Here is a 20655-nt window from a genome sequence, read left to right on the forward strand (position 1 = left end):
ATGTCACTGTTGAATTTATCACATTATATATGGTTAATTGATTAAATTTTCTCTTCAAAGTTTGTTTTTTACAGTCAGAATAAATCTTCCGGTGTTCCTGAACATATTGTAACAAAAATTGTGTTTGCTCCTCTCCGACCGTGATTAAGCCATGAAAATCTTGCATTAACTTAAAAGCTCTTTCGGCTGTATCATTCACATTCACTTATTTCTGGCTTCTTGATACGAAGCATTGACCACATTGTAGGGCATTCGTTAAGAAAACTGGCATCTATTTTGAGACGATCAAAAAAGACTTGCTTTTGACTGAAATGAAGTTGTAAATATTTTTCTTTGAAACAAAATTCACTAAATTATTATATGAACAAAAACCTCAATACAAAACATAAATGTAACAACTTACATACATTTTAGCTTCAAGATCTTCCTTCGATGGGATGTAACGTTTATCATGGGTTGATAAATTTTTTTTTTTGTATTTTAGAGCCATTTTATTTTAGTTGTTTGATCCACAGTGTCATCAAACTGCGATAAAATAGATACTTCATCGATGGACAAATTCAATTCAATTCAAGCAACTGGTCAATAGTAATAATAATAGAACCATCACAGAACTTTAAAATCAACTTAGAAATTTGATGAATTGTTCAACAACCCTTCCTTAGGACCAGTTGTTTCGGAGAATTTGAACAATTCATCAAATTTCAACGTTAATTTGCGAGTTCTGTGAAAGTCCTATTCATGTTTTGATATTATATCATTATAGGCTAGTTGCTTGACAGAACTGAAATAATAACAGAACTATAAAATATCTTTCACAGAACTCGCAAATTAACGTTGAAATTTGAATAATGGTTCAAATTCTCCGAAACAACCCGTCCTTAGAGTCAAAAACCAAAATGGAGCTGAATGGTCATTTGACAACAGTTTTACATTTGAATTTCTGCAGAACAACTGGGCCTTAGTATGAGAATTTTTTATTTTATATTTTCTTAATTATTAATGATTAATTCATTTTTTTGCAGGCAAAAGCAAAACGGGGAAAATACCGCGGAAGAAATCTACCGATAGTACCGGCTCGGGAGGAAAAGGTGGTAAAACTAATAAAGACAAAGATGATAACTCTGAACCGGAGGAAGGTAATTACAACTTCAGTTATTACATATATATCTAAAAAATACATTGAACTTTATTCATATTTTGAAACGGACACAGATCAAATCCCAGTATAATTAATATTCCTGGCTCCAAGCAGTTGTTGTGCGATGGTATCAAATAAAATAAAAATGTAATTCCAGGTGAGGTCTCTTCGAATTCAGAGTCGGAAGAAGAGACGAAGAAGCCCACTGCTGCGTCAAAGGACTCCGACAGCAGTGGTTTCGATACAGACGACTCTGAATTCAACGATGGGTAAATAGATATATTTTTACCAAAACTAATAGTTTGATTTTTATATAATTCTAATGTAAGGATGGAAATAGTGCTGCGCGTACGTTGGTCCATGTGATGGTGCCACACGGCGACGGCCTTCGTGATAAGCAGGGTACTCACCAAGAGTGTAGCATGTAACGTAACTGATACTGTATCAATCTGCAAGTGGGTACGGCTCGTCCACGGTAACCGCGTATCCAGCTACGAGCTCCCGGATCCGCCTTTAGTGCTCGCAGTGTGCTCGCAGTGAAACCGCCGTCGGCGGGTCGCTGCGAGCACACTGCGCTCCACCCGCGAGCAGCGAGCAGTAGGCTCGTGCCTACGTACTCACTTGATACAGTATCAGATACGTAACATGTTACACGGTTAGGTGAGTACCCTGCTATAGAGGGGTGAGCAGTCCCGACGTCGCGGCTTCAAATCCGCTTGCGCAACTACGTTTTATTTGATTAATTTGTGTTCTTTCACAATTTCACCTTCCAGAGTGGAAGATACTCTCATGTTGGTGTGTGACCACCATTCAGAATTGAAACTTTGCTTGAAATGGCTTTGGCCATGTTTGGTTACCAGATCTAAATAGCCATGTACTCACCCACCTTCCTCTTCCCCACCTCCTTCTCCTCCCCATCACCTTCAGCCTCTGGGGATGCCATAGTATCGCTGGATCAGTTTGTAGCAGTCTCGCTTGCTGAGTACCTACCGTATCAGCAGACAGCATTCTCAAGTTGCCGTCTTGTTTTGCGAACTAGTCTGAAGGGCGCTGCGCAGCATTTGGAATTTGTTCCGGCAGTTGTGGCTCGATACTCGTGTGACAAGGAACGGTGTTGAAGACTTCAGACTAGTTCGCAAAACAAGACGGCAACTTGAGAATGCTGTCTGCCGATACGGTAGGTACTCAACAAGCGAGACTGCTACAATTTGAGACTCTTGTGTGGTATTCACATAAAAAAAAGTGCTCGCTGATGTTGCCCGAATACAGTAATTTTAATTGATTAGCTCGTTTTTATTAATGTTGTACTAACCGAAGACTGGAAACAGTGCGTCACACACTTCGAGCTAACATTTTAGCTCAGCATCCCGATCTTTGTTTAAATGACTAGATAAGTCCCAAAGAGTAAGACAATAATAACCCTCCCTGTTCAGTATTAATTTTATAAAACTGTACATCGAACTCCCCATAATTTCACGCGATCTGAACGCTCTTACACAGATAGTAAGCCTGTCAGTCATCCCACAAAGTAGCACAACGTGGACCAATATTCATCGTACTGCTCTTCGTTCATTCACCTAAACAATTAAACTACGCGTTGCACTATTTTCAGCTTAACTTTAAGTTATCAGCGATGGGGATACTATAATCATACAGTTAACAGTATCAAAAGCTGGGCGTGCTGTACTCCAAACAGGAGACCCTGAGGGGAACATGACTCTTTATTTAATTTTCCTAAACAGCACATGTAAAATAACTCTTTTTCCTAACTAACGATCATGTACTAACCCTTTATATCCCTTCATAACTAACCAACAATGTCAATGAACAATTGGCCAATCACCATCATTCTATCATCGCCATCAATTATTCTTTTTGTACTAACCAAAACATCACCAACCCATTTTCCCCTTTTCATGTTCCGTTTTTCTCCTTTCACGCCTCATCTTCTCCTTTCACGAGTTGGCCCCCCGCTTATCATGGCGGGTGTCGCAACGCATGTGCTGATATTAAATTAATTGAGATAACAGGGCTGGTTTCCTTAGAGATTGGAACTCCAGTAGTAAAATATCTCGTACAAAACAATCCTTTATAATCCACTGAAGAATTGATCTATAGGGTTTTCCAATAATAGGTGTTATTTTGAATAGCCCGCTATTTCGGTAGATGTTACTTTTGAAGCTGTCATTTTTTGACATTTGACAAGTAGAAACTATGCCATTAATAAAAATGGAACGATACACGCTTGAACAACGCATTGAAATTATTAAAATTCACTTGAGTGAATCAAATGCAAATCATCTTGAGTGATGAGGCCCATTTCCACCTCGGTGACTTCGTCAACAAGCAAAATTATCGCATCTGGGGCTCGGAAAACCCAAGAGTTATTGTTGAAAAGTCTCCCTATCCTTAACGTGTGACTGTTGGTGCGGTTGTCATTGGACCTTACTTTTTCGAAAATGAGGCTGGAGCAACAGTTACAGTGAATGGATTGCGCTATCGAGAGATGATTAATGATTTTTTATGGCCGGAATTAGATGGTATTGATCTGCACAACGTTTACTTTCAACAAGACTGCGCTACGTGCCACACAAGCAACAAAACCATTGATCTTTTACGATTGAATATCAAAATAACACCCCTTATTGGAAAACCCTGTATTTCATTGGTCAGTTGGGGCCTAGAAATCCAATGACACATGAGATTCCATGATAATTCCTCAAAATGACAATTCAACACACCTATAAAAAGTGCTATATAGTTAGATATGTAACCTATTTAACCTAGTTTTTGTTTCATAACTTTATAGCACTTTTTATAGGTGTGATGAATTGTCATTTTGATGAGTTATCCATTCACCATTTGACCTAACAATAAATACAAACTGTTTTCTACTATTCGTCAGTTGCCTGATGTGAAATGTGTGTGTGTTTTTGTGGGACAGGTATGACGAGAACCTGATGGGAGACAAAGAGGACCGGGCGCGGCTAGCCGGGCTCTCTGAAAAGGAGAGAGAGCAGGAGATCTTCAAGAGGATAGAACGCCGAGAACTCATGAAGACAAGGTATGAACTTAATTAATTTTCACGACAACAGAACCGTGAAGATAAATGAAAGGAAAAACCTCACCTAACCTATTCTTTTATCATGTTCTGTTTTGTCGCTCTTCCATTTCGTCCGGTTACCGAATTTTTAATCTATTTTTCTGAATTAAGTCTTCGAGTGTCGATTCGAAAGTTTTGCTGTCCGTCAGCTGATTCTATTTTCGTAATACATAACTAATTTGTTTTTGTAAATTGTATCGTCTTGCCAGATAATCTGTTCATATATTTGTAAAAAAATTGTATGTAATCTACCGTAAGTTCCCGCCCAAAGTGTGTTAATATTATTCTAGTATGTTGTTTAGTCACTTACGGAGGAGTACATTTCGGCAAATGTGTTTATTTTATGTATCTGTGAAAAAGCGCATTGTAATATTCCGTGTGAAATGTCACAATTCAGATTTTCAAAAGTAATGTATTTATTTACAGAGAAGCGTCAATGACTTATTTTTATTGTGAGGTAAATAGTGTCAGTCAGTGCACGCTCCAGACAGTTGGGACTCTTGTGCGGTACTAACATAAAAAATACTGTTGAGCCAGAAAGGTGAACTCACTACACTTCACTTCACTTTTTTTTTATTTTTTTTATTTTCTATTTTATTTTTTAAATTTTTTTTTATTTTTTATTTTTTTTTGTTTTTTTATATAAAGAAAGTCAAACATTCCCAGGTTACGAATAACCTGATAATATTTGAAAATCTACTACCACCACGAGGACGCGATGTCTTTTCGGCCACCGACCGGTCAAAACCGGTCACTATGTATATGTTTGGCATAGATTGTAAACGATAGCCATGTTTACGAATCTCTCTTAATTATGTATATTGTTGTTCAGATGGGAGATTGAGCGCAAGCTCCGTCTCGCCCGCCGCAAGAAGGGAGAGTCCCGTCCGGCCCCCCGCCCCAAGCCCCGCCGGGCTCCCTCCCCCGTCTCCCGGGCGCCCACCCCGCCGCCCGCCACCACCCCCGTATCTGCACCGCCACCGGGGGCGGCCGCGGAGAGCCCGCCCGCTTCTGCTATGCCACCGCCTGCCAGCCGCGACAAGGACAGAGACGAGAACAGACATAGCGACGATAATAGTAGCCAAGGTGCGTGATTCATTTTATACCATTTATTCCGTTGGGTATCGTACATTACAATACATGTTAATGTAATGTAACTGTTACATATTGTTGAAGTTATGGTACGATGTATATTTAATCAGTTACGTTGTAACATGGTAACCATTGCAGTGCAATTATTGCATAGTATTTGTTGCATCATGCATTATTTTAATCCACACGTGTATCATTTTACCATATCACCAACGTGGTTCCATGATATTTCATCAAAATGACAATTAATTACACTTTTAAAAAATGATATAGAATCATCTCACTTTTCATGACTTTATATCATTTTTTGTAGATGTGTTGAACTGTCATTTTGAAGAGATACCCGGTCACCCACCAACGTGTATCACTAGCTAATGTGGACGTGTGTAATCAGTCGCATGAAAGTCGTAGTACAAGTGGGAAACGTGGAAAACCGGTCACTAGAGGGTTAATATCTGTTGTTTAATTTGTTTTAAAATGCGTTGAAATGTAGAACAGGCCTCTTTTTTTATTACATAAATCTTTTTGTTTACAAAAAAAAGGAAAAAGTAAAGAAAAAAATAAATTATTTTACCGAAATGCCAAATAGCTAACCGAAATGCCAAATAACTGCTGACCCTGTACAAATCGCAAGTGCGCCCTACTGTCGAATTTGGCAGCCATCTCTGGTCCGGAGCCCCTAAATACCTGAAAAAAACCCTTGACTCTGTGCAAAAACGGGCGGTCCGTTTGATAGATTCCCCAATCTTAACAAACGGACTACAATCTTTAGAGCACAGGCGTCAGGTAGGCATGCTGTCCTTGTTCTATCGGTATTACAATGGAAGATGCTCTGAGGAACTAGCGTCATTGATCCCTTCGGCACCGGTGCGTAGTCGGGATACACGCCAAACGCGCGCCCAACATTTGTACACGGTTGACATTTGTCACATGAGAACGGGTCGCTTCTACCATTCGTTCTTAAGTTCAATAGCTCGGCTGTGGAACGAACTGCCGGCCTCTGTGTTTCCTCCCTCCTACAACATGGGACTCTTCAAAACCCATGTTCACTCCTTCCTCTCCACAAAAAGACCCTCCACACAGCATCCCCAAAGATGACATAGGCCCTGAGGGAAATTATTTTCTTCAGGGCCTCCTGTGTGGAGTTAATATAAAAAAAATAGATTTAACAGTTTCTAGCTGTTACAAGTAGTTTACAAACATTGTGTATATGTAATAAGGAATATGACGTGTTGCATTTTGAGTGGGTTTTTGCCCAATCATGCAGGAAGAAACGGAAATGATGCGGTGCGACGGGAGTTGCATTCCACAACTTGATACGAAGCTTGACACGATACGGTGATCAGATGGGGTACATTGAAAACGTACTACTGTCGTCTCGCTATAATATGTATCCTAATTTGTTGTACAGTACTTCCGTCGTTCGATTATCCGACAACTACTTTAATCTGGCGATATTTCGGTATTATCGGTATTGGTATGTCAAATTCAGTAGTCAGACTAGTGTGCCTAGACTCAAGTGCCAAGCTTTGTACACCGACAAGTGGGGTTATCTTATTCTTACACGCTAGGTTACTATACCGCCGTCTAGCTTGCTGGAGCTGACCATTTTACCAGTCACGAGGGTTCATTATTAACCCCTTGGGTCTCAACAAAATCATATCTTAACCCTTGCCACTCCTTTGTCGGGTGCCAGCCGACATCACTATTTGTACGCTATAACTCAGTTGTGTTAAGACGTTGTTTCTTGTGATTAGGGGCCGTTCAAGTATTATGTAAGCACTATAGGGGGGCAGGGGGGTCTTTACTTTGCTTATTTTTGATGACATGGGGGTGTGGGTGGGTGGAGATTACAGACATAGGAATTAATAGACGAGAAGATAATGGCGAGGGGAAAAATCAACTGTTGAAGAACGAAGGGAGTGAAGCTGACTGTGATTCGTCAATAAATCAATCTGACAGTAAATAGGCATCTCGCATTATAATATCACCATTTACTTCTTAAAAGTAAAATCTGCTTTTGAATGAATAGACATTTTTACATGGAAGCGCAAATCACTCGCCACGTTATGAACAAATTTGCGAAGTCCAAATTAGGCAAAAAAATTCGGTTCTATTTTCAGAGTCGAATGTTTCGTTTAAGTATTTAGTTAAGACACTTTTATAAATGTTCATAATTTACTTCCCAGCAACCAACCAGCTTTGTGTTTCGCGTCCAGACGTTTCTCGATGTGATGGTAACAACTGATTCATATTATACGATGTGAATATGCTTAAAATAAAGTAAAATAATGCTTATATATGGAATGTAATACGACAATTGGGTTTATTCTCTTTTTCACATCTATTTTTACAAGTTTTCATAGTACAAGTCAATATTTTGCCGTGTTATTTCGTAAAATGAACCGATGATGCCTCGACCATAGTTCGCACAAGAATGATGACGTCACGTTTTCAAATTTCACTTGAGGCCATACGTGAGCACAGCCGGCTCCAATGGAACCGGCATGGGGAGTGGGGATAATACGCTTTTAATCACTTAGGGCAGGTCTACTAATATTCATATGTCTATGGTCGAGATAGTGATTACGTCAGCACTGCTCAGCAGTAGTTTTTTTTTTTTTACACATTGGCAACCCACACATTGTCTATGTTTGAAAACCGAATACATATTCGGGGATTCCCACAAATAATTAATACGTTTAGGTACTCGCTTAGAAGCGAATGGGGGAATTACCGCGCGCTACTCACTTGTCAAAATTTCTTCCATCAATCTATTGTTTCGTTTCAGTACGATTGACGATTTGACGTGTTGTAAGCAAATCAAAGCAAGTTAATATTTGTGTTACCGTTGATCCTCTTTCGCTTATGAATCAATAAAAAAACAGAATACATTAACAGAAAAATGCATATAGGTATCAATTTTTACGTAAGCATGGGAGGAGGGGGGGGGGGGGGTGGTAAGAGCTTTGCTTACTTTTGGTGACAAGAGGGGGTAAATAATTGTAATAAATCTGCTTACGTAATACTTGAACGGCCCCTTATTCGATAAAAAAAACTTTTGAATTCATGTTTTCATAAGATTTTGACTGTTTTCCGTTTTTATTTTACTATAAAATAATCTTTGCAAATTAACATAACCTAAAATGTCGGGAACTTGGCGTGATATGGCATCTGAATACCAAGTGTTTTCGGAAGATGAATCTTATGAAAGTGACAGTGAGTACGAGCCTGTTGCTTGTGATTTTGAAGATCCTGATGATGGTAGTGTTAACAGCACAGAAGGAAGACGCGAAACAGTGTGGTTTTGTGAGACCTGTTCCAGAAAACCTGGTCTCCATCCTGGAGAATGTTTTAAAAAGTACCATACTATGCTAAAATATAAGTAATCCATAATGTTTTTTGTAAACTGTTTTCTTGAATGAATTTTTAACGATTTTTTTTGTAACTGCCAATCAATGAATTAATATTTTAACATTAATTCAATTAGAGTTGGCTGAAAAAAAATATTAATTGAGTAGTAAGGGTTAACATTCAATTTCAAACAGATTCGCTGTTTTTGAATGTATATCGTAATAAAATATACTGCTTTTGAAAGCAGATGAAAGTCTCTTTCAGATTTTAGTTTTACAAATCTGCATTTGTAATTATTGTCACATCACTATGTTATGTGACAATAATTAATTAATCACATCACTGTGTTATGCGACAATAATTAATTAATCACATCACTATGTTATGTGACAATAATTAATTAATCACATCACTATGTTATGTGACAATAATTAATTAATCACATCACTATGTTATGTGACAATAATTAATTAATCACATCACTATGTTATGTGACAGTAATTAATTAATCACATCACTATGTTATGTGACAATAATTAATTAATCACATCACTATGTTATGTGACAATAATTAATTAATCACATCACTATGTTATGTGACATTAATTAATTAATTGTCACATCACTATGTTAATATGTTAATGCCATCACTATTATTATTTTCAAGTGTCTATAGTGAATCACAGTGTGTGTATTGTCAGCAATATCAATAAACCAAAAGATCACATGAAACAATTATAAATTTTTAAATTTTGAACACAAACATGGATAAAGTTTTTAAAGTAACCTAATTACATATATTCGTCGACAACACTACTGACCTCGCCAAATGCCGATTCGGTAGGACTGACATTTATTTTGTATATTAACTGCTTTAATGTCATCCGATTTCAGCGTATACACATGTGTGTGTATGTGGTTGCCACCAAAAGTCGGTAGATTGCATTGTCACCGACCACGACTCTATCTGCCTGAGTTTCAGCTATATCGAATGTCGGGAAGTGTAGTGAAGAATTTCCACTTTTATTTGCATTCGTTCATTACCGAAAACAAAATGAAATTCAAGTAGAAATACTTAATAGTTGTAAATCACAACTTTATGAATGATTTAAAAGCGGCGTTTGTTTTACGAAATACTTGTTTTTAGCATACGTGTGCATTATTGTAATTTGCCGCTGTCTCTAATACAGCGGTCGGGGAACTTTTTTTAACCATTACCCCAAAATATCTTTGCGTAAGTCGATATTACCCCTTCCCCCATTTTGAAAAGAATACAATCAATGTAAATAAACATTATGTGTGTAATAGACAAACAAAAAAATTAAATTCTCAAATTGGATCAAACAAAAATTGAGATTTTCAGGTTTCCCTTTCAGTTTTTGGAGAAATGATGTTGCTTCATGTTTGATACAATTACTTCAAAATTGGGACTTTTTGATGTAAGAGCAATTTGAATACAGTCTTCGGCGTTTAATCGATTTCTGTTCTTCGTTTTTATGTTCATTAGAGTGAAAAAGCCTTGTTCACAAAGATAGGTTGTTGCAAATGGCAGCAACTTTTTTACCGCCTCCTCATGTGCAATTTCGAAAGCCTTCGTAGCTTTTGACATCCAAAAAGACGACAGATTGGCTTTGTTCTCAAATTGAATACGTGCTTCAGTATTAGATCGAAGTTCAAGTATTTTTTCTGCCAAACCCGGAGGTTCTTCTGGTATGTTAGCAATTTCACATGTAAAAGGATCTACAACCCAATTTTTTAAAAAATTTTTTTAATTGAATTTTTTTTTTATACATACATGGTTACATAAAATATTGAAAAATGTATAAAAAATATTGAAATAAATGTACATAATTAAAAAAAATCCCACGAAGGCGAAGCCTGAGTGTGGGTATTATAAGTATTTTTATCTTATTTCTATGGTTTAAGTGAAGATACAATATTAGATATAAATTTAAGTTATTTTAAAAGAGTTACTGTAGAGATGCAATACAAGAAACTAAATCATGTAACATGTAAAAGTTCAAGACATCTTAAAAAGTGAATTAGCAGACAAAGCATTACAAACAATAAAATATACCCGCTGTTTTGTATGTATGTGAAATAATAAAAAATAATGTATACATGGATATAAATGTTACAGATAGCTTTGCTAAAACTTATAAGAAAAAAATATCTAGTTCAGTGTTTTTTAGCCAAGATTTGATGTACTTTTTAAAAGATTGAAGGTTTACACACGTGTCCCTTTTAAAGGTTGTACATAAAGAATTATACATTTTTGGAGCAATAAAACTAATATGCCTTTTGGCCAACCTGGTTTTGCAGTGAGGCACAGCATATTCACAAGCGCCATGTCGTTGGCTGGCACGATTTGAATTTTTAATAAAGTTGTTTGGTCGCGTATAAATAAATTTAAGACATTGAGCACTATAGGTCTGCTTAAGGTCCAAAATTTCAGTTTCTTGGAACAATTGTTTAGAGGGATAGGATTTAGTCTTTTGGTACATTATCTTAATAATTGATTTTTGTGCAATTTCTAGTGGTTTTACATGATTGTTGAAAGTTCCGCCCCAGCCAATTATTCCATAATTGAAAGCATGTATATCACGATCTGGAAAGTAGTCAGAGAACCGCTCTCTGAGTTTGGTAAGATGTTTCATAACTGTATCCCTGATGTCATCAAAAGTAATATTTTCACAGTCTTCCAAAATAGCCAACTAGAAAATTTTCCTTATTACCCGAAAAAAAAAACATTTTTACCCCATTTGGGGTAATTTACTCCTGTTCCCTGACCGCTGCTCTAATAGGACACTTGCCCGGTTGGTGTACTGTAACTTCATTTGGGTATAAGTAACTAAAAGCATGCGTAAAAAAACTACGGCAGTCTCTAGAATGTTTTGCCTTTGCAGACAAGCAAGAAAAGGACAAGTGGGCAGATCAGAAAAGCGGCTACCTGTCCAACGTGCAGAGAGATCTAGACGATGCCATCGGTACTGTCATACTTCCAACACATGCCACGCCACTCATTATTATTATTTCAGTTGCCGTTGCCATTCTAACACGCCACTCTTCGCTGTTTTTGTTTTTAATTTATTTTTTACTTTTGATATTGTCATCTAAACTTTGTTTTGTTGTTTTTACTATGCGTAGTCTGACATCTCATGTTTTAACGCTGACTTAACCTCATTTTTCCTATCCTAACAAATATTATTTCCGCAATCAATCTACACATTCCGCATCATCTATTTAGTACCACAGTGAAACGAAGTACTCAGTGCGACAAGTTTTCACGCTTAAGAAGTTTCACGCTTAAGAAGTTTCACGCTTAAGAAGTTTCACGCTTAAGAAGTTTCACACTTAAGAAGTTTCACGCTTAAGAAGTTTCACGCTTAAGAAGTTTCACGCTTAAGAAGTTTCACGCTTAAGAAGTTTCACGCTTAAGAAGTTTCACGCTTAAGAAGTTTCACGTTTAAGAAGTTTCACACTTAAGAAGTTTCACGCTTAAGAAGTTTCACGCTTAAGAAGTTTCACGCTTAAGAAGTTTCACGCTTAAGATGTTTAATGCTTAAGAGTATGCATGCATAAGAAGTTTCATGCTTAAGAGTATTCATGCATAAGAAGTTTCACGCTTAAGAAGTTTCACACTTAAGAAGTTTCAAGCTTAAGAAAATTCACGTTTAAGAAGATTCACGCTTAAGACATTTCACGCTTAAGAAGTATCACGTTTAAGAAGTTTCACGCTTAAGAAGTTACAGTCTTAAGAAGTTACACGCTTAAGAAGGTACACGCTTAAGAAGTTTCACGTTTAAGAAGTTTCACGCTTAAGAAGTTACACTCTTAAGAAGTTACACGCTTAAGAAGGTACACGCTTAAGTAGGTACACTCTTAAGAAGTTTCACGCTTAAGAAGTTTCACGCTTAAGAAGTGTCACGCTTAAGAAGTGTCACGCTTAAGAAGTTTCACGCTTAAGAAGTTTTCATTATTATCCCATACTAACTGTCGTGTACCCGACATTGCTTTGATATTACGTAAATGAATGTAGTTCTCCTTTTTACTGCCAGTGGTGAAAGCAACCCATAGGGGAGCTTCACTGTATACAGTGTCTGGAAACTCGTAGTACAAATAGGAAACTGGTGAATAGAGTTCGAAGTTGGAATTTTTTTTAGATAAAATTGAAAAATTGCTAATGTCTTTTAAAATGCGTCGAAGCATCCACTTGTGTTTTAACCCCGCCCTTGTTAGTGCCATATTTTATCTCCCTTTGTTTGTATCATGTATAAAACCTACATAACCCAACTTTACATAACTACATCCAGTTTGATAATTCAGTTGCTATAACAATTACAATATTGCATCCGCTTGAATTTTTCTGAAACACCTCGGTCAGGTTGTTTAACAGAATTTGAACAATTCTTCAAATTTCGAAGTTAATTTTGAATTTCTGTGAGAGTTTAATTGAAGTTCTGTTATTATATTATTCTGGGCCAGTTGCTTGACTTGAATAGAACTTGAAAATGAACTTCGAAATTTGATGAATTGTTCAAATTCTGTAAAACAACCAGTCCTTAATGTCCTTTTCCAGCTTGAGACTAATTTAATTTAATCTGTATTTTGAAGCTTTTTCATTTGTTAATTATATACTTTATATTTTTTTTATAATGCTTTTTGTTTAATTATTTTACCAGTTATGAACCTATATTATTATTTTTTTTTCACATTAAATAATTCCCTTCAATCCTTTGTCATTTTTGGGGATGCTGCGTGGAGGGTCACTTTTAAACAAAGAAAGCAGAGGATGTTCCGAGAAGGAAAATTGTACAGGGTGTGAGTAGGAATCTGGGGGTTTTGTATGGTGCCCCGGTGTATTGGGTGAGATTTGTCCAGGTTTTGGCGGCGGAACCACCTGCTGCGTGAGACTGTTCCTCTCCGGCTGGACTGTCTTGACCCAGCGCCTTTCACCGCATTGAAAGGGATAGATTCATATGTCATTCCTGGACAATGACTCCAGATTTCTACAATTCTCTCTTCTTTCTTTCTTTACAAACACCCTTTACACACATTATCGCCAAATATCCTTCTGTGTGTATAGTTGATGAAAATTTGATGTATCTATAAAGACAGACTGAATTTGGATTGCTTGTATTGTGGGCCATTAAATGAAGTCTGCGGGGTTTTGTCATTCGGTGTTTGGTCATCTCTTTTGCGGAAAGTACTTTGATATATGACGTTATTATTATTGTCTTTCCAGGCGAGCTGGACGAGAAGGAGCGTCCGAAGGAGAGGCGGCGCGCCGGGGTGGACGACAAGCGTGTCAACGCCATGGCCGCGCTGAAGGCCAAGCGCGAGGGCAAGCAGCGTCGCGAGCAGGACAACCAGCGCAAGGAGGAGGAGCGACAGAAGGCACAGGTAACACACACTGTTGGATAAACTCATCCCTTCCTAACGACACATTATCGACCTATGGTGACGTAGGTAGTTGATGTCTCCGTAATCTTTGATGATTTTCTTGGTCGACTAGTTAAACCCCTCGGTCCCCGAAAATATAATATCATGTCTTCAAATATTCCTACTTGATATTCAATTTCAAATGCTGTTATATATACAGGGTTTTCCAATAAGAGGTGTTATTTTGAATAGCCCGCTATTTCGGTAGATGTTACTTTTGAAGCTGTCATTTTTTGACATTTGACAAGTAGAAACTACGCCATTAATATAAATGGAACGATACACGCTTCAACAACGCATTGAAATTATTAAAATTCACTTGAGTGAATCAAATGCAAATCATCTTGAGTGATGAGGCCCATTTCCACCTCGGTGGCTTTGTCAACAAGCAAAATTGTCGCATCTGGGGCTCGGAAAACCCAAGCGTTATTGTTGAAAAGCCTCTATATCCTCAACGTGTGACTGTTTGGTGCGGTTTATGGTCCGGCGGAGTCATTGGACCTTACTTTTTCGAAAATGAGGCTGGAGCAACAGTTACGGTGAATGGATTGCGCCATCGAGAGATGATTAATGATTTTTTATGGCCGGAATTGGATGGTATTGATCTGAACAAGGTTTACTTTCAACAAGACGGTGCTACGTGCCACACAAGCAACGAAACCATTGATCTTTTACGATTAAATATATCAAAATAACACCTCTTATTGGAAAACCCTGTACATCAAAATAAAATATTGTTTTTGAAAGCAGATGAAAAACTCTTAAAAAATTTAGTATTACAAATTGACATATGCAACTAATCATATTAAAATTAGAAACGCAAAAATAGAATAATAATGTTTTTAAAGTCGCTTACTGATGGTTTTTATCGTATTTCAATTGGTTTGGCATATTGGCAACCATGGCAATATTGGCGTTTGGCAAGGACCACAACACGGGCATGTGCCTTGCTTGGTGGTCTAAACATTCTTTACCTTTCCTCACCTGTGGTGTGTATTTACTACACATTGCTTTTAATAACTTTAATAACTCTATAAAAATAATTAATTCTGGGTTCAGATTTTAGGTATTCCTCCGTTATACATTTATGCAGTGAATTAAAAAATAATATTTTACATAGTTTTCAAATTCAATTAAAAATCAGAGATTTTTGTTAAAAATCGGAAACAAATACACCAATACAATCAACCGTGTGACAATGCTACACGAAGAGTGTGCGAGGAAATGACACGCTATTGATGCCCCGCTTTAATTCGCTATGCAGGAACATGAGAAATCCACACGTCCGCAGTTGTATTTTTATTTAGACCGTCGATACCTACGACCTCATAGCGTGTGTGTGCCAGCACTGCTAGCCGCCGGCCAGTTTGTCGCATATTGACCTCTCGCATATTTTTTTAGCATCTGCCGATGGTTTTTTCACGTTTTCAGCAATTAAATTACAATTATTATCACTTTTGATATGAAATATAATAAACATAAGCGATTAGCTATGAATATTCACATTTTTCCGATATTAAATCGCTTATTTTGAGATGTGTATTGACTACACAGCACCGGAACGCGTGGATTTTTTTAGCGCAGTAAGGGAAAGGTTAATGACTGTAATAAACAATGCACTGAATAAAGAAAAATGAAAAAAAAATTGAAATTCAAGATGCGTAGTTAGAAATTTTAATTATACAAATTAGGCTCCAAAAGATGATTATAATAATATTGAATGTATTGTTTGTTTGTCTCAGGATGAAGGAGATGATATCATCGGAGGATCCAAATCCAGTGTGAAGTTGAAGGCATCCGATATCTATTCCGATGACTCGGGTTCAGATTCTGATGATAACAAGTCACAAGGTAAACATAACCTTTCTTTAGACGCATCAAATCTCTCTCCAGTGTTCATTAGTTTTTTTATTATCTATTACGTGCAATACTAATAAGCCTCTTGTAATGTATCCAGGTCGGCAGAGATCCTCCGACAGTTCCCGCTCCTCATCCGACTCGGAGAGCGACAAGAAGTCAGTTTCGTCCAACCGCGCTCGTGCCGCCGGAAGCACCCGCAAGCCCACCAACATCACCACAAAGGAGGAGCTCAACAAGATTAGGATCAGCCGGTAATGCATACATCATCCACCACATCTTATATTACATCGTCCACTACAGATTACATTACATCTTCCATTACATTATCCACTACACCTTACATTATATCATTCACTACATCTTACATTACATCACCCACTACATCTTACAGTACATAATCCACTACATCTTACAGTACATAATCCACTACATCTTACAGTACATAATCCACTACATCTTAATAATAATAATATTTGGCTAATTTATGTAGCGCCGTTTTCGTGAGAAATCACCTCAAGGGCGCTGTACAAATATATTTCCTAAATAGTTAATACTAGAACTACTGACTTATCTCTAAGGCTTATATCTAGTGACTTACGACTAAGGCCTATAACTACAATCTTAACGACATATATACGAGTATTTGCATATTTAGCAACTTACAACTAAAATTAATATTAACAATCTAATCTTACTAACGCCAGAAGAAGAAGGAAGTTCTATTATAACAGTACATAATCCACTACATCTTATAGTACATAATCCACTACATCTTACAGTACATAATCCACTACATCTTACAGTACATAATCCACTACATCTTATAGTACATAATCCACTACATCTTATAGTACATAATCCACTACATATTACAGTACACAATCCACTACATCTTATAGTACATAATCCACTACATCTTACAGTACATAATCCACTACATCTTACAGTACACAATCCACTACGTCTTACATTACATCATCATTACTATTTGCTAGCGCACTCCCAACTGCCCCCAAATGCTCCCAATTGTCTGTGGCCAGTGAGACTATGGCATCCCCATTTGGGGTATGTTGTGAGGCTGAAGGTAGTGTACCAAACATGGCTAAAGCCATTTCAAGCTTCATTTAAATTCTGAATGATGTTCTTCCACCAGGGCGATACTGAGAGCATCTTCCACTCTCTGCAGGGGTGGGTCAAAGACGATAGACTGAAACACGCTAAAACTAACAAACTCTTTGCAAATCATAGGTGGGGTTGAATCACAAATTGATTTCCTTGTCGAAAAGTATTTTAAATATTTTGTTAAACATGGGAGTGCTATTTTGCATACAAATTTCGAATGTCCTACTCTAACTCGTCATGAATTTTAGATTTTATATATTTTTTTAAATATGCCAGCATTTGTAGTTCGCTGTAAACGCAGTCTGGTGAATACAACATAGCAAATTTTAACAATAGGGTTACATGAAACAATACCGGCTGTCAACATTGTATTTTTTTCCCTGTCAACAGGGTTTTATAATCATCAGGGTTTTATAATCATCAGAGTTTTATAATCATCAGAGTTTTATAATCATCAGGGTTTTATAATCATCAGGGTTTTATAATCATCAGGGTTTTATAATCATCAGGGTTTTATAATCATCAGGGTTTTATAATCATCAGGGTTTTATAATCATCAGGGTTTTATAATCATCAGGGTTTTATAATCATCAGGGTTTTATAATCATCAGGGTTTTATAATCATCAGGGTTTTATAATCATCAGGGTTTTATAATCATCAGGGTTTTATAATCATCAGGGTTTTATAATCATCAGGGTTTTATAATCATCAGGGTTTTATAATCATCAGGGTTTTATAATCTTCAGGGTTTTATAATCATCAGGGTTTTATAATCATCAGGGTTTTTATAATCATCAGGGTTTTATAATCATCAGGGTTTTATAATCATCAGGGTTTTATAATCATCAGGGTTTTATAATCATCAGGGTTTTATAATCATCAGGGTTTTATAATCATCAGGGTTTTATAATCATCAGGGTTTTATAATCATCAGGGTTTTTATAATCATCAGGGTTTTATAATCATCAGGGTTTTATATTCATCAGGGTTTTATAATCATCAGGGTTTTATAATCATCAGGGTTTTATAATCATCAGGGTTTTATAATCATCAGGGTTTTATAATCATCAGGGTTTTATAATCATCAGGGTTTTATAATCATCAGGGTTTTATAATCATCAGGGTTTTATCATCGGAGTTTTGTCATCGGGGTTTTGTCACCGGGGTTTTGTTTTCGTTGTTTTGACATCGGGGTTTTGTCACCGGGGTTTTGTCACCGGGGTTTTGTCAACGGGGTTTTGTCATCGGGGTTTTGTCATCGGGGTTTTGTCATCGGGGTTTTGTCATCGGTGATTTGTCATCGGGGTTTTGTCATCGGGGTTTTGTAATCGGGGTTTTGTCATCGGGGTTTTGAAATCGATGTTTTGTCATCGGGGTTTTGTCATCGGGGTTTTGTCATTGGGGTTTTGTCATTGGGGTTTTGTCATTGGGGTTTTGTCATCAGGGTTTTGTCATCAGGTTTTTATCATTAGGTTTTTATCATTTCTACAGCATTCAGATTCAACTTACTTTCTTCCTTCCTCTGCAAGTTCCAATTTTCTTCCCAACTTGTGTGTAATTAATTATCCAGACGACTGTAGGGTTGTGTTTGCCATCTTATAGTGTTTTATCAGTGTTTTATTTATTGCAGACACAAGATCGAGAGATTCCTCAACCTGCCCATCTTCAGCAAAGTGGCCAACGGCTGCTTCGTGAGAATATCAATCGGGAACAACAATGATAAGGCAGTCTACCGGGTGAGTCCTCGCATTTATTTATTTATTTGTAAAGATTGAAGTAGAGGATAATATAGGGTTTTCCAATAAGAGGTGTTATTTTGAATAGCCCGCTATTTCGGTAGATGTTACTTTTGAAGTTGTCATTTTTTGACATTTGACAAGTAGAAACTACGCCATTAATAAAAATGGAACGATACACGATTCAACAACGCATTGAAATTATTAAAATTCACTATTATTAATTATTAAAATTCCATCGAAAAATCATCTTGAGTGATGAGGCCCATTTCCACATCGGTGGCTTCGTCAACAAGAAAAATTGTCGCATCTGGGGCTCGGAAAACCCAAGAGTTATTGTTGAAAAGCCTCTCTATCTTCAACGTGTGACTGTTTGGTGCGGTTTATGGTCCGGCGGAGTCATTGGACCTTACTTTTTCGAAAATGAGGCTGGAGCAACAGTTACGGTGAATGGATTGCGCTATCGAGAGATGATTAATGATTTTTTATGGCCGGAATTAGATGGTATTGATCTGGACAACGTTTACTTTCAACAAGACAGCGCTACGTGCCACACAAGCAACGAAACCATTGATCTTTAACGGGAAAAGTTTCTTTGAATATCAAAATAACACCTCTTATTGGAAAACCCTGTACTAATAAATCTAATTGAAAATAAAATAGTAACAGTCGCAACTGGGACTATAATCCGGGTTCTCTGTCTTACTGGAAGAAATAAATGAGAGTAAAAAATGATTATTCGAGGAACCATCCATCTAGATTTCACGGTATACTTTTACAGCGATGCACCTCGGCGTATAGTAATAATAATAATTGGAAGACTTGTATAGCGCCGTTTTTGTGCAAAATCACCTCAAGGGCGCTGTACAAATTTAGAATCGGGCTAAAATACTCTTCAACCCTTAGAAACCGACCAAATACAATAGCAGTTCAATGAAATCATGACTCCCTTCAGGTGCACTGCAATGTGGTGTGTGTAGAACTAGGTTTTAGAAGTTTTGAACGCATTTCAATACTGTACATGAAAATTTCTAAGTAAAACGTTGATATTGTAGATGTCTGTCAATTATTTCATGTATAATTTTCAATATTAAATTTAACTTTGACATATTTACTAAATATTACCCGGCTTCTAAGGGTTAAGCAGATGGCAATAAGGTTGAAATTTCTGCCTGACAACAGCTTCCTTTTTTTTTTTCTTCCTTCGTATAAGCTTTACACAAGAGGCCCTGAGGAAATAATTTTATTTTTTAATGATAAATTAATGTTTATAGGACAAGGTTTTATACATAGCATAAAGGATAACAAATAATTATAAGCAATAATTAGTCTCCTGAAATACAAATACAAATTGAAAATATCTCCCGAGTAAAAATAAATGCCGCCAACGGGAATTGAACCCGCGCCTTCTGATGTCCGATCAGGTGCTCTGTAACCAACCGACATAGCTCAGTGTTAGCTCAGTATAGCTCAGTGTTAGCCGTCATAGCTCAGTGGTTACAGAGCACCTGACTGAACATCAGAAGGCACGGGTTAGGTATCTGCGAGTCAGTGTGTCGTTAGTGGATGTTTGAATTCATCCCTCCCACTGCGGTGCAAGGCGATGTGTCGAGAGAGTTGCTGGAGAGGTAAAAAGATCTCCCTCAACTAGTCTCTCCAAATCTGGCCCCCCCCACATGGTAGGTGAGCAGATGCATCCGCCGTCAAGACCTAGACAATCCTCACCTCGTGAACCCCTGCTAAGTCACCAAACGTGGCGAACTACATGGGGAGGCCTAAGTCAGAGGTTTTGGTTATCCAATGA

At 37.2% G+C, this 20655-nt stretch overlaps 1 protein-coding gene across 1 annotated transcript in view; it reads left to right on the forward strand.

Moving 5' to 3' along the window:
• Window positions 1-20655, forward strand: part of Rtf1 (RNA polymerase-associated protein Rtf1) — a 40843-nt gene that overhangs the window by 8481 nt on the left and 11707 nt on the right. Inside the window, exons 3-11 of the mRNA XM_089649464.1 lie at window positions 1026-1139; window positions 1299-1410; window positions 4086-4205; window positions 5077-5330; window positions 11597-11677; window positions 13936-14093; window positions 15875-15983; window positions 16090-16243; window positions 18746-18851. Coding sequence (XP_089505590.1) covers window positions 1026-1139; window positions 1299-1410; window positions 4086-4205; window positions 5077-5330; window positions 11597-11677; window positions 13936-14093; window positions 15875-15983; window positions 16090-16243; window positions 18746-18851 — 1208 coding nt within the window. The remainder of the gene's footprint in view (window positions 1-1025; window positions 1140-1298; window positions 1411-4085; window positions 4206-5076; window positions 5331-11596; window positions 11678-13935; window positions 14094-15874; window positions 15984-16089; window positions 16244-18745; window positions 18852-20655) is intronic.

This window comes from Hesperophylax consimilis, chromosome 30, assembly GCF_061612785.1.
Source record: "Hesperophylax consimilis isolate HC1 chromosome 30, BYU_Hcon_1.0, whole genome shotgun sequence".
Classification (NCBI taxonomy): domain Eukaryota; kingdom Metazoa; phylum Arthropoda; class Insecta; order Trichoptera; family Limnephilidae; genus Hesperophylax; species Hesperophylax consimilis.